General features: G+C 35.3%; 1 protein-coding gene across 1 annotated transcript in view; it reads right to left on the reverse strand.

Annotated features, from left to right (window-relative positions):
* Window positions 1-800: 800 nt before the first annotated feature.
* LOC103608496 (zinc finger protein Rlf-like) overlaps window positions 801-15,904 on the reverse strand; it is a gene marked incomplete at its 3' end in the record, with an annotated part of 39,293 nt that continues 24,189 nt past the window's right edge. The window contains exons 3-6 of the mRNA XM_008592927.1: window positions 15,553-15,634; window positions 12,027-12,159; window positions 6,549-6,751; window positions 801-970 (exon numbers count right to left, since the gene is read on the reverse strand). Coding sequence (XP_008591149.1) covers window positions 801-970; window positions 6,549-6,751; window positions 12,027-12,159; window positions 15,553-15,634 — 588 coding nt within the window. The remainder of the gene's footprint in view (window positions 971-6,548; window positions 6,752-12,026; window positions 12,160-15,552; window positions 15,635-15,904) is intronic.

Here is a 15,904-nt window from a genome sequence, read left to right on the forward strand (position 1 = left end):
TTTCTATAAAGCCTTATTTGCCAGTCTACACAGATATTCTCTATCTCTACATTCCTACTGAACTTAGGGGCAGTATGATACAGCTTAGTACTTATTTTCCTATAATTGTTTCTGGCAAATGAACTAGGCCATACGCACACTTTCGTACTTGCCAACGACTGATACAATGCTAGGTTTTAAAAAAACAAAGGCTGAGAGATTAAAGGAAAAGTTGTTATAGGATGAGGATGAATCAAATCTAAGGTGTACCATTTTTGCTGCTCCTGCTATTGAATTCTTTTGACATGTGTCAGGTGCTGAGAATAACCATTACTACATTTTACTCTGATTAAGTTTCCCAAACAAAATATTGTAGCTGCTATAAGAGTGAAGCGGTATATTTCCCTATCCTATCCGACATGGCAAATAAATAAATTAGCATACAGGTTTATAGTCAGTCCCTTATGAATGCTTTTAAAAATGTGGATGAAGTCATAGGAGGCTAATTATCTCTGTATATACCACACTTCTCCATCAAATCCAGATTTCATCTCTGGTCAGTCTCCTCAATCACTCCTCCCTATTTCTGTACTCTAGGCCTAAAGCATCCTTATACTAGAGTCTGTATTTGTACAGTGTTTATTACATGCCAAAAACAGTGTTAGACACTTTAAATATTATCACATTTGAACTATCCAGCCATCTTGTGAGATAGCTACTACTGTTCTGCCCACTTTACAGATAAAGAAAATGAAGCTAGTAAATGACAATGACAAAAGAAAATGAAGCTAGTAAATGACAATGCCAGGATTCAAACCTACATATTCTGACTGTTGCTCTCCTCCTTCTCTAGAGGTCTTGTGAAAAACATTTTCTTCCTAAACTCCCAGTCAATCCAATCCAGTAATGAGCCATCCAGAAGTCTCAGAACTCCAAAGTCCACTCTCATCTTTTCTGACGTAACAGTCACAAGTTTGACTGTTTGTTTCCCCTTTGGGCAAACAAAAGAAATAAGAAACCCCCTCCTAAGGAACAAGTCTACTGTAACTCAGAACCAAAATTCAGAAATAACCAGACATCCATAACAGGAAGTTGGCAGTGCCAGGGAAATGGATCATGATATAAGGAGATATGTGAGTGTAAGATTAATATGTACAAAAGCAAAACAGAGGCAGATCACCTCAGATTTAAATCCTGGGCCCACCACTTAGTGGATATGTAACTATGGGCCAGTTATATAATCTCTCTAAGTCTCAGTTAATTGTTATAAAATTCATAGGATTGTTATAAAGATTAAATGCCAACACATTTAAGGAACATAGCACAGTGCTTGGAATAGACCTAAGAGCTCAATAAATGTTTTTTGTAATTATTTTTAAGGTTGAAGTGTGAAGTCTGAAAAGACAGGGCAAAACATTTTATCCTTTGATTTCTTTATGGCCATAAAGTCCAACAAATTAAAACAATAATTAAGGATGCTAGGGGTCATAGCTTCAATCCCCATTTGGGGAAACTACATGTTGTCTGCCACTTCACAGCAACCACCTGGCTGTTTCATCTCTGTATCCTATATCAGACCTCCTTTCTAGGGCCATTTCCCAAAACAAAGATGATAAGCATTCTGTGTCTCTATCCACACATTCCCTGCCTACACAATCCTCTCAGATTCAAGTTAACCAATAAATCTCAAAGTCCAGGCTACATCGCTTCCCACTGGGATGTTTCTAATCTAATATCCCAGAATAAAGAGTTTGTGAGCACTCGAAAATGTAAGGTAGTTGATAGAAATGCAAAGGCTACTAGTCCAGGATAGAATCAAATCCCTGTCACTATTTTGGCCATTGGTAAGTACATCTTAAATTTCACTATGTAATCTGACAAACAAGCTTCTCACAATGGGGAACAGGATCTGGGCTACAGGAAATTTCAGCCATTTGAAATAACTATTAACCCAAACATTGATTCAGTCAACCTATACAGAAATGTGTATCACTGCATTATACTTGGTTTCACCTTGGTCCACATTTTTGTAAATACACATGTAACATAAGTTTTATATTTCAAAGTGAAATAAAGCTGATAAAAAAAATAGGAATCACAATTTTAGGACTGAAAAAGACCTTCAAGCAAAAATTTAAAGCATACAAAGCGTGAGTGGAATGTTTCAGCTTTGATATTCTGGTCATAACTCATGTAATGACAGCTAGAAATCCCAGTAACAAAACATCAAGGTATGTGGCTGTACCTTTCACTCATTCATTCAACAAATAAGTACTTAGTGCCTATGCAGCCACGCATTCTTCCAGAATATAAGAATGTAGCAGTCAACAATCTATGTTCCCATCCTTACAGAGTTTATAATCTAGTGGGAAGAAATAGAGAAAAAGCAAACTGTTCAGTGGAAGTAGTAATATGTGCTATAAAGAAAATACAGCTAGGTAGGAGGACAGAGAGTGACAGAAGCCATTTTAGGTGGGTTAGTATATATAATCGGCCTTCCATATTGGTGGGTTCTGCATCCATGGATTCAACCAACCACTGATCAAAGATATTCGGGGAAGAAAACTGCATCTGTACTGAATGTGCAGTCATGTTTCTCTTGTTGTTAATCCCTAAACAATACAGCATAAAAACTATTTACATAACATTTACACAGTATTAAGTATTATAAGTAACCTGGAGATGATTTAAGATACATGAGAGGATGTGCATAGGTTATATGCAAATACTATACCAGTTTATATCAGGGACCTGAGCATCATGGATTTTGGTGTCCATGGGTGGTCCTGGAACCAATCCCCTATGGATACTGGGGACCAACTGTATTCATAATAATGACAGCAGATATTTATTGAAGGAAAATAAGGAAGGATACGGAATTATCTCAGATGGGACAGTGAGGAAGGCCTCTCTGATATGGTAATATTAAACAGACATAAATATTGAGCAGACATCAGGTAAGGAAGTAAGCCACCCAAATTATCCTGTGGAAAGGCATTCTGGGCAGAGGGAATAGCAGTACAAAGCTCTAAGGCAGGAACAAGTTTGGCTTGTTTAGAGAATAGCAAAGACAAGGAGACCGAAGAGCGGTGAGCATTAACATATGGTCAGAGACTAGAAAGGTAGCCAAGGCCCAAGGCCCATAGAATAAAGACTTAAGGTAACCCTCATATTATGTATCACTTGATAATATACCAAACTCAGGTTTTAATCCCAGCTTAACCACTTTAGCTTTGTAACTTTAAAATATTACTTAATCTGGGACTCACTTTCCTCAGCAATAAAATGACACTACCTCAGAATTGTTGTAAGGCTTAAAAGTGACAAAGTTGTAATGCATTTAGCACAGTGCCTAACACACAGTAAGAACTAAAAAAATGGTAGCTAGTTATTCACTACTGCCCACACCTCCCCTCAACCCGCAACACAGAATATAGTTGGAAGGCAACTGAGTTCATTTAAAAGAGAGTTCATAAAAACGAAGCGCTAATAATATCAGGAGCTTAGTTATGAACATGTTACATTTGAGATGTTATCAGCTGTACAAGCAGAGATGGTAATTAGGCAGTTGGATACGAGTCTGGAGTTCAGAGGAAAGGACTGGGCTAGAGAGAAAATATCTGAATTCAGACCATAGTTAGTATTTAAAGCCATAAGACTAGATGAGATCATCAAAGGAATTAGTGTAGATAGAAAAAGAGAAGATGACCCAATGACAGAATCGTTGGGTACTGCAACATTTACTAAGCAGAGAGCAAAATAGAACTGAGAAAGAGCAATCAGTGAGGCAGACAGAAAGCCAAGAGAGTGTGGTACCCTAGAAGCCAAGTGAAAAACGTCAAAGTTGAGAAGTTAGACTGGTAAGGCAAAAACTGAAAAGTCATCACTGGATTTAGTGATGTGGTGAACTGACAGGGGTGAACATCATATCAGAATGTCTTGAAAAGAGAAAAATGTTGAACGGTAAATTTAGACAATTCATTCAAAAAATTATGCTAAAAAGGCCAGGAGAGATATAGGGTAGTAGCTGGAAGGGAAGTGGGATCTAAAAAAGATTCCTTTTTTAGGGCCAGCCCGTGGCTCACTTGGGAGAGTGTAGTGCTAGTAACACCAAGGCCACGGGTTTGGATCCCTATATAGGGATGGCCGGTTACCTTATTTCAGAGAGTATGGTGGCGACAACACCAAGTCAAGGGTTAAGATCCCCTTACCGGTCATCTTTTAAAAAAAAAAAAAATAAAAAAAAAAAAAAAATAACAAGCAAACAGAAAGGACATTATTGGGAGGGAGGGGGGAGAGGGAGGAGGGAGGGAGGTTTCAGTAATGGGCCACAATAATCAACCACATAAAAAAAATAAAAATTAAAATTAAAAAAATAAAGAAAGAAGATTCCTTTTTTAAAGATGGAAGTAAGACCATAAATGCTGGTGGAGTGGTAACAGCAGAGAGGGGGAAACTAATGACATAGTAGAGAAGTGGAAAACTGCTGTAACATTATCCTCATGGGAGGCAAAAACAAATGGAATCTGACACAGAAACGGAGGGGTTTGCATCAGCTATGAGAACAGATATAATCTATCTGTAATAACAGCAGGGAAGGTTTACATGCATGAATGCAGGGGGGTAAGTGGATGTCATGGAGGGAGCCTACGGAAGTTCTCTTCTGGCTGCCTCAATTTCCTCAGAGAAACAGGGAGAAAGTTCATGAACAGAGAGTGACATGGGGCAGAGACTATTCTAGTACAGGTTTCAAGAGAAGGGAAAAAGTATGTAATCTAAGAGACTAGGAGAGTAAATAGACTAAAGAAATATAGTATGATTGATTTAAAGTGAAATTAGTTGGAAGGTTTTCCCTCACATAAGTTTAGCTCCACAAGTGCGGGTAAATATAAAGAGCAAGTGAAGACTTAGGGATAACCAGGATACTGGTAGTCAAACAAGTACAATTAAGAAAAAGACCAGTAGAAGAATTGAGAGTATATGCAAGGGAGTGATGATGACTGACTGTGGAAAAGCAGAGGAGGGAGGAAAGTGATACTTGAGGGCGTTAAGGGAGAATGATAATGTGATAGGAGCAATAGATCCTGGATGGTCCTCGTGGAACCTGTATATGAAAGGGACTGTGGCGAAAAGATAAAAGTGTTGTATCTGGAATGTAGAATATTTAAGGGTAAAATTATCAAAAAAGTTTAAGAATTACCACAGAATCAGATCCTTGACATTCCTACATTTAGTAAGAAACTTCAGTTAGAAGTAAAATGAGAATCCATGTTTCAGATCTGAATGGCAGGTGAGAGAATTAAAGGCAGATGACAAAATAAAGCCTAGGAATTTTTAATCTTTTTCTGATTAACTATTAGAGAAAACTAATTCCAAATTTTCTAAGGAAAATGATGATTCAGGCTTAAAAAAAAAAAAAAGATGCAATCTACTTGATATATATATATATATTTTTTTCCTTTTTGTCTTTTTTCGCGACCGGCAACGGATCGCAACCCTCAGTGTCGCGCCCGGACCGGGACCGGCAACGGGATCGCAATCCTCAGTGCTGCGCCCACACCTCGCTCAGCCAGTGAGCGGCCGGTCTGTACGTGGGATCCGAACCCTCGGCGGGAGTACTTGATAGTTTTTAAAAAAAGACTCAACCACTATTCCATAGTGCTATGGGTTCAATATGTCCCCGAAAAGTTCATGTGTTGGAAACTTGATCCCCGCTGTAACAGTGTTAAGAGAGTGGGAAATCCAATTATGTTATCTGAAGGGTGGGGCCTTTAAGAGGTGACTGGATGGTGATGACTATCTCTTGTGAATGGATTAGTCCATTCATGGAGTAATGAGTTAATGGTTTAATGGGTTATCATGGGTGTAGACTGGTGGCTTTATAAGGAGCACATGAAAGCACTCTTGCCATTCTTGCCATATGGTACCCTATGTTGCCACAGGGCTCTGCAGGGGTACCCACCAAAAAGAAGACCCTCACCAGATGCACCCCCTGGACATCCCAGCCTCCAAAACTGTAAGAAATAAATTTCACGTTCTTACAAATTACTCAGTTTCAGGTATTCTGTTATCAGCAACAGAGAACGGACTAATACAAATGGCATCCTGTTTGGCCAGTTAATTGTTGTTCAAAATGTATTCATGGGGTCTAGAGTCTTATACTTCTCTGCTTAACAAGTTAAATGTATAGTGTAACTTAAGCTAAAATTAAGTGCTATTCATTTAGTTTATCTCTTGACACCACTATTAACAATTTCTGCATTTCCCAAACATAGAGAAATCATTACTTTAGGGAGAAAAACAACTTTCACATTTAAAGATGCCACAGCAAACCATCACCCAAACATGTAAACATTCCTTAATATACTCTTTAACTACCTACTTTTCAAATCCACCTATAAAACAAAACTTTATGTTCAATTTCTTGAAGAGTTAAATATACAATTAAAATGGTACTTTTCAGTAGCCTGAAAAAGAATGTCTTGGTTTTCATTCCGATGGGAAAAAAACATACCATGAAACATCTATCAAAATCTAAGTGTGAATAACAAGTTATTTAATTTACTCACCTCCTTAATAGCATCTTCACTAGGGAGCATGGAACATAAACACGTGATATAAGCTTGCTGAAAAGATGACACATTTGTAATTTCTTTAGATTCTGCACATAGTTTTGATAAAGCAGTAGCCTGAGGAATGCAGTTAGATTTCAACAAATGTTTTATTCGCATCTGCAGAAAGGAAGGTCCTTCTTGTGCAATCAATTTATTGACTAGAAAAAAGGAAAAATAAAAGTTTGACAACATACCACAAAAATGTCAGGCTTGTTAAGCTGAAAGTCTGATATCTTTTTTTACAGTTGTTGATTTGTTTTTAGTTAAAATTCAGTTGATATAAATGAGAAGTTTATTCTGGTCTCAATACTCACAGAGATGAGAAGAAAATTCATTTTGCTACTGATTCCCACATTAGTTAGTAGTTTTATTTTGAACACCAAACCTTTCATTAAACTAACAACATTTTATCAAAATTAATTATTTGAACTTTTCGTCTCACTTTGTGATGAGGATAGTAAGGAATAGTAAAATGAACTTTAGTGCAAGAAAATTAGGTAATCTATGTATTATTAATAATTATCAATTAAAAACTCATGAGGTACCAAGTTTTAAGATAAATGTTTTTATATACCTCTCATTTATTCTTCACACCACCACCAAGGCAAGTATTATTATCCCCAGTTTAAGGTAAGGAAAATTAATATTTAGAGAAGTTAGGTAACTTGCCAAGGATTCCAAAGCCAGTGGTGCTCTTTCCTCTAAACCAGGCATTTCTCAAAGTGTGTTCCACCGACCAAAAGACCTGAGAGATAGTCCTAGAAAAAAAAAGGATTCCTTGGTCAAATCTCTGAACAGTCCTGCAATAAAGAAAACTGTTCACTTTTATTTAACCCAATGTTTCCCAAACTGATTTGACCAGAGAACCCTTTTACATGTATTATTATTACCCTACAAAATAATGTTCCTGGTTCAGTACACACTTTGGAAAATGCTGCTCTGACCAGTACTAACTATTAAGAACCCAAGCACTCCATTGTACAGTGCTCTGGACAAGCCCTCTAGTTTTAAATAGTAGATACTCAGTAAGTGTGTAACATTGTTATGTAGTACTACTTAAATGACAGAGGTGGGAATATTGCATTTCAAGCCTAGTGGTGAGTGAACAAACTGCTTTACGTGGTTAATCTAAAATAGTGTTTCTCAAACTTGAAAGTGCCTTCTGAATCACCTGGGGAGCTTATTAAAATGCAGATTCTGATTCACTAGGTCTGGGATGGTGCCTGAGATTTTGCTTGTCTAACAAGTTCCCAGGTGATAACCATGCTTCTAGGTCTGCAGGCCTACATACAAGGGTACTTCAAAAGGTTCATGGAAAGAGTCCTACTATCTTTTAATTCTATTTTTCTACAAACTTCTTGAAGCACCCTCATATATATATATATATATGGAGTAGCAATGATCCATGCTAAGGATAAAGCCACTAGCCCAATTTTAACTACATATGACAATCAACTGTATAGTTTTTTAAATTACCTTTTTAAAACAGATAAACATATATATCACAAATTTCAAAAGGCACACAAAAAAGCGTACAGTTAAAAGTAGTTTCCCTTCTACTCTGACCCCACTGTCCTAGTTTCCCTCCCTAAGAAACAATTGTTTCCATTTTTTTTATCCTTCCAGAAATATTCTGAGTACAGAAGAAATTTTTCCCTCCCATTCAATGTATCATACAGGTCATTCTATCATCAGCACATTTAAAGACCCCTCATTATTTTTAACAACTGAAGAGTATTCCACTGTATGGATGTACATGTAATTCATTTAACTAATCCCCTATTGATGTATTTGCAAGTTGTTTCCAATCTTTGGCAATCATCAATAATACTGCAATTCACAATCCTACACATAGGTAATTTCACACATGTGATACATCTATAAGACAATTCCTTGAGTAGCATTACTAGATTAAAGATGTTGTTCATTTGTAATACTAATATTACAAAATTACTCTCCAGAAACTGTACCAATTTATACTCCCAGCAGCAACATATAAGTGCCCATTTCCTAAGGCACTGCAAAAAGTTTTGGATTCCAGAGCTCCAACTCCAGAGATTTTGATATTACAGGTGGAGTCTGGAACTTGGTATGTGTGTTTTTCAGTTTTAAATTCCACAGATATTCTAATATGTAGCCAAGGTCAAAAAGCATGGAGGGAAAACAGATAACATTCACTTGGACTTTTCTATTTCAGTCCCACGGTCACTAAACTCCACAAAATGAACTCACAATCATACCTCCCACTCAAATAGCTCTTCATTCCTTACTTCTATTTTTATTAATGGTATTCTCTCAATTATACAAAAATAAAATTTTGGCATTATCCTTCCTTGCTACCTCCTTTCCTTAAGGAAATCAACTTAGTTATTGTGTCCTAGCAATTCTTTTTTTTTTTTTTTTAACTCTCTTCAATCTAATTCCTCCATATTATTTCCTGTCACATCTGTCCCCTGTATATCCTATTCTGCCTAACATCAGATTCTGCTCAATTTATCTGACCTATGAGGTTGTAAGCAATTACAGAAATCCTACAGGAGGCAACACACCTGAAAACAGGCATGCTCCTTCTAAGTTCCTACAGCATTTTACTTCTTTGACCACACCTAGTTTTCTTTTTTCTCTTCGATAACGTTAATAATTATAGTGTACGAAGTTAAGATCTCAGGTTTTAGAATCACTGATCTGAGGTTAAATCCTGATTCTGATACATAGCAGTGAGACCCTTATACAAATTAAACCTCTCAGAGCCTCAAATTTCTTCATCTGTAAAAATGTTAGTAATGTCCACCTCATAGGGAGGAAAGAATCATAAATTAAATACCAGTAATGCAGATAAGACACTTAGCACAAGGCCAGGCACACAGTAAATGTTCAATAATACTTGCTATTATTTGTTTCTGATGTCTCCTTTATTACACTGTCAGCAATTTGTGACCAAATACCATGTTCTGTTAACTTCTGTATTCCCCAAAGCACTAAGCACAATGCCTTGTATATTATATGTTGAATAAAACCATGTACTTAACAACTGATGGGTTATCACTTCCCAATCAAAAACTTTTAACATCTCCTCATCTGGGGCTTAAATTCTGCCTCCACAATTTCAACTGGTCTTGGGCAGGTGTAATCTTTCACCTATTTTATGGATTAAATGAGATATGAAAAAGCACTAATACAGTGCCTGACACATAGCAGACACTAAAAATCATAGCTATTATTTCTATGAGGTAAAACTATTTTACTCAATATATTACAACTACAGTTAAACCGTTGCTATATCAGTTTCTGATACATACCTTAATCTGGAATTTTAAAAATAATTTTAAGATACCAATCTTTACTTAAATTTATCTTTTAAAAGGAAATCCATCTATATGCTTCAATATTTAAAATAATATAATGAAGTACACTGAGAAGTCTCACTCCCAATCGTGATCCTTTCTGTATTTTATTTTCCAAACATTTTAATATAGAAAACTCTATAACCCTCTCCTCCACCCAGATTCAACAACTGAACTGTTTTGCTATATTTCCTTACCTAGCTTTTCCTTTTCTGAACCACTTAAAAATAAGTTGTAGACACTGTGACATTTTATCTTGAATACACTTCATTATGTAAAAACAATAATATTTAAGGTCCAGTTAAAAGAAACAGCTCTTCCATAGTGCCTTTACTGGTCATGCCAGGCAGAAATGCCAACAACTGGCATTTATTACATACTTCAGTTATAAATGGAGGGGAGAGGGGGGCAAAATTCAAGGCAGAAAAATAAAAACATTTGTTTATAGGCCTTTTTTTTAATTCAAAAAGTTAAACTGAAAAACATTTATTGAGTTCTTTGGAGGTCAAAAAAATGTGTACTTTTAAGCATCTGATAACTATTTTATTGAACAAAAGACAATCAAAGAGATGACAATCACTGCTTTTTGGTGTCAAATATGTTAATATTTGGGCTGCAGAGGCAGTAGAGATATAAAGGAAGCTTTCTAATCTTTTGACCTGAAATTAGGTTAAGGGTCAACTGAGGAAGTAGGCAGGCCATAGGTTGCTCACCAGTTATACTACAGTCCTCCATATAATTCCTTAGATGCGTAGTTATCATGCACCCATTTGGAGTCTTACAGATAGAAGGTGCTTAACTCATCTTTACTAAATGCATAGGATACCACACAAGATGCTACGTGAGAAGCAATGCTTTTCCCCATTTCTTGATGTTTTTCTATGTGAAAAAACACAGTTAAGTCTTAAGGTGGGGTGACATATTTGATTAGTACATCAGGGAAAAATATATTGGGAACGTTTAATTCAACTCCACCCTTTTTCCTCTTGGGCTTGGGGCTGCCTGCACAGAGCATTCATTCTTCTCTTCCCCAGTCAGGACTTACCTGGACTGAGATCTGCCTAATTCCGGATGCTTCTGAAACTACTTGGCTCTGTCTTTTAACAGTTTTTATTAATAATAAAAGTGACAATTTAGCTTCCATCTGCCTATATTTACAAAGGGATGCCACTTATTTAGGACCCAGATGGAAAATAATAAACACCAATCTCTTTTCTACTTAAGAGTTTTTTACCTTGGTGCAAGTGATAAGCAGTAGAATTATCAGAAGAAAGGGACCAAGAGAAAATCTAAGTGAGTTTATGCCAAACTTCTCACTATACAGAAAGGCCCTAATGGCATGTATGTGGTAGGCAGTCAAATTTGGTGAATGAAAAAGCTACCTGGGATATTTTAAGGCATCAACATTCAAACTGTTTGTACTAAGTCCTACAGTAAAGATATCTCAAAAAATTTAATAATTGTTCTGAAATCTGTTTTTATTCCAGAAATATATGTAACAGAATATGATCTCTGAACTTCCACTAACTTGGTGCAAATAAAGTTACAGCTGTTGACTTTATCAAATGAGATACTTTTGTGTATCTAAAACTCAAACATCAACTCAAATTCATAATTCTTCTGGTCTTAAACTGACAATTTTGCAAATAAAAAATTTCATTCTTTGCCTTTCTCTATGAAACACTGAATTCCAATTATTTCATGAGTATAAAATAGAAAAGCAATTTTTTTCATGGCCCTTCGCTGTTGCAACCAGTGAACAAAGTATAGCAAAACTCCACCAAATACCAAAGACTAGAAGCAGATTATTCATTTCTATCTCAGGAAATTTGTATGAACATTGTTACTCAATGCAACATTCTAAAATAAGTGCAAAGGGACACTTAGAACACCACTTAAAAATACAAGTATCCTTACTTAAATAAGCAAAATATTAAATGCTAATACTTAATTTTTTCTACTGAAAATAGAACAGAATAATCAGGCTTACATACAGATGTGAAATTCACAAAATTTTAACTCATAATCAATTTCAATTCTCTCAGAATTAAACCATTCTCCTGTATAGTCAAAAACTTTTAAGATTTACCTTCCTCTGTTTCTACTGGCTGTTGAGACAGAATTTTAAGAAGAACTGGGTTCTTCCATACACCTTCCTTGGTAACATGAACCAATATTTGTAGGTTATTATTTCCAAATTCCAATAATGCATCATGTGACTCCTAAAACAAAAAAAGTATATTTAGAAAACAAGCTAATGATTTATATAAAAAGTAATGTTGCCTGTTCAATATATCTGAACATCTATAAATTGGAAGAATCTATAACTGAATTTCCTAAAAATAAGCAAAAAAACACTATCCACTTTGTGAAATTCTGTTGTCACTTTTTACAAAACTTGGATGCTTTAACAAAGTTAAAGAATACATTTAAAATACTTTCCTGAATTCTTCTCAGGTAAAATTATTACTGCAATTCAATTTAGGTCCCTGCATTCCTACTGGATAGTTGGAGTGCCCTATTATTAAGATGGCTTACATTACTAGAAGACTCTTTGAAGGCCAGACCAACAGCCCTAGTAGTAATTGATTTTATTATTTTCATTTGTTTGTTTTGGCAGCTGGCCAGTATTGGGATTCGAACCCTTGACCTTGGTGTTATAACACTGCACTCCAACCAACTGAGCTAACCAGCCAGCCTTTGACTATACTATTTTAAGCCCACTGGTATGGCTTTCTTTTAAAGGATTCTGCAGTATTCATACATGCAGTCTATTCCTTTTAAAAGAAATATTATTTAATGAGACCAACTGTTACATAATTGTTTACATTCTTCTATTAAATTACTATTTAAATGAGAGGTGATTCTATATAAAATGTCATGAAATGTGTAGGGTTTTAGCTGTCATTCTATCTTCTTAGCAAACAAACAAAATGTAATTGCCAATAGTTTGTTCCTTAAAGTACCTATCCACAAAGGATAAGGGGAAAAAAAGGTCAAGAATTTAACTCAATATAAACGATTCTGTACATATCTCACTGTCCTCTATATTAGTGAGGATTATTGATTACACTGAGGTTTTAACTTGTTTCCCTTATTTTCAACTGCTGAAATTCTCTAGGAACATAAGCTTCCATTTACAGCAATATTCCTTTGGAAAACATAAGCCAAAAATGTTCACAGACCTAAGGATATAGTTTTATATCCACTCAAATGAAATATAAGATATAAAGTTTTTCCCCTCGTTAACTTTCATGTTAAAATAAGACAGGCTTTTACTACACACACACACACACACACACACACACACACACACACACACACACACAATTTGTTGAGTTATCTTCTGCTGAGAAAAGGTTTAAGATAGGAACCTAATACAGTAAGCCATATTTCCAATTAATAGTTTACTAATAGAAATATTTAACTAATGCACCTAATGCTGCAATTTTCCTTTAACAGCTTGACCTGTCCTCAGGCTTCTTTGTCCTTAAGATTACAGGCATTTTCTTTGCAGTGGAGAAAAAGATTCTATGTGAAAATTTCAGAATTTGCTGTGCCAGGTTACCATATTTATAATACCTAACAGACCTCTACATTACATTTTAGCAGAAAATACTATCACCCACCACCACACACAGCAACTGAAATAAAAAGCCACAGCATGGCTTTAAAAAAAAAAGTTTTCAACTTTTTCATTTGTTAAAGTTCAAAATACAGTTTACTCAGGAAAATGATGTGTAATATTTTGTTACCAATAGATATATATTTATTATAGCAAACTGACTAAAAAAGTAACATTACATAGAGTCTTTAAAACTATTGTGGCATTTAAAAAATAATTTTAAAAACTAAGATTTGTTTCTTTTTAAGGTGAAAATATCCTAGCCCATATCTTGAAATCTACAATACAGAAATACTAGCAGAAGATGTTGACTCTTGCACCATTTACAACAAATAGCAAAGAAATTTAGTCAAATAATTTATGGTACAGCCACAAAACAGGATTCTAGGCAATCATCAAAAAGAGAGATCTACATATGCAATCCTAGACATGTATCCATGATAATTATTAAGTAAAAAAACAAGCTGCAGAAAATAGGCTCTCATCTTTCTTTATTAAAAAACCCATTTCAGATTATTTTTTTTATCCATAGCAAAAAAGTCTGGAAGGGTTATACAGCTGTAAATAGCAACTGAGAAAAGTTCTATTTGTGGCCTGCTCTGATAAAAACTATTCTCTTACCACAAGTATCCTCAATACCATCTGCTGCCTTGTCCACATATCACATAATATAAGAAAAATTCAGGGTTTTATCTTTCAAATTTCAACAGGAACCACATCTTAAATTTACCTGTACTCCTACTGCATTTATTTTACTGAACACATATTCAAGATATATCCTACATGTCTAATAAATGCTGAAAAGACACAGATGGGAAAAAAGGCAATTATCTCATTCAGGTGAACAATCTAAGAAAAGAATGAAGAAATATGAGAGCATTCTCTCTAAAAAGGATATTTTAAAAAGTAATAGTAACAGTCCTAATAAGAATAAGTAGATTTACCCTTCTAGAATGCCATATGCCAGGACAAAATCACTAGCAGGCCTTAAAACACAGTGATAAAAATCAATATACTATGCATGAAAGATAATTTTAGCAGCTTTTTAAGGATATGTGAGAAATCAGGACTAGCATTACAGGGATTAAAATAGGTCAAGAACATGACAAAGAACCCTCTTCTCGACAAAGAACCCTCTTCTCGACAAAGAGAAAAACATTAACATTGTATCATTTCATTTTCCGTTATGTACCCCAAAGGAAAGAAATTCCCAAATAATGAGGTGTGTCTGTTATTATGCAAATCTTTATCTGTACATACATGAAACAGTCGAAGCTACTATGGAGATTGTGTCCTCAAGGAAGCAGTTAACAGAGCAGGCTTTGTGTTTAAATCTGGATGTAACTTTGGGCAAGCTAATTAACCTCTCTCTGCACCTGTCTCCCCATTTGTAAATGGAAGATTCAAATAATGCCCCACATTATAAAGTTTGTGATTTAATTAAAACATATAAAATATGTAAAACAAAGTGTAGGGCAGTGTTTGGCACATAATTAGTAATTGATAAAAGAATGATTGCTATTTTTAAAAATAGGTTTTCTGTTCCCATTAACAGGCAAATTTGCCTCCTGTTGCTGGCACTACAGTACTTGCTTTTTCTCCAATCCTTACTCTCCCTCCCTAACTTGCCACTTTCTGATGTGCTCACCTAGAGAGGTGGTAATCAAGCCAATGTGAGAGCCCCAGTAGTTTGCCTGTAAGTAAAATGCATCAACAGAATCTATGATGACTTAGTTTGGCTGTTTCAGAGATTTATAATGCTTGGCACAATCCCTGAAGTGTTAAGGGGAAAAAGTGAATCTTGGATGTGATGAAATATGTTAACACATCCCCTTCATGTGGAGGGCCTTTTTCTCATTTCATGAACTTAAAATCAACATATAATGAACTTGTTTTTGTTCTAAGTTTCCAATTTTAGTTTGCTGGGAGTAATTAGTCAGTTGTCTTAGATACCTATACAGAGAATGTTTCAAAGTTAAAATCAACTCACCTGTAGAGACTGAAGGAACGGTACCCAGACTTCAGATGGCAGTTCACTTTCAGACACTGAAAGCAGTAATTCAAAACAACTCCTACAATATAAATAAGTATATAAAGGTGGGTACAGTAATAATTAAGTACAATATGACCACAATACTGAAAGTATATTTTACATTTGTTTAGACTACTTAAAATTTTTTTTACTCTTCAAAGTTATTATATTGGCTTTCTGACTTTAAAAAAGAGAAAAAAAGAAAACCCACAAAACATTTGCTAATAATATAAGCCTTTTAGAAATCATATTCCGAGTGGTTCTATTTAGTTTATTTGGGGGGGGGGGGGGGGGGGGGGGGGGGGGGGGG

The sequence above is a fragment of the Galeopterus variegatus genome, unplaced genomic scaffold (genome assembly GCF_000696425.1).
Source record: "Galeopterus variegatus unplaced genomic scaffold, G_variegatus-3.0.2 Scaffold8479, whole genome shotgun sequence".
Taxonomy (NCBI): Eukaryota; Metazoa; Chordata; class Mammalia; order Dermoptera; family Cynocephalidae; genus Galeopterus; species Galeopterus variegatus.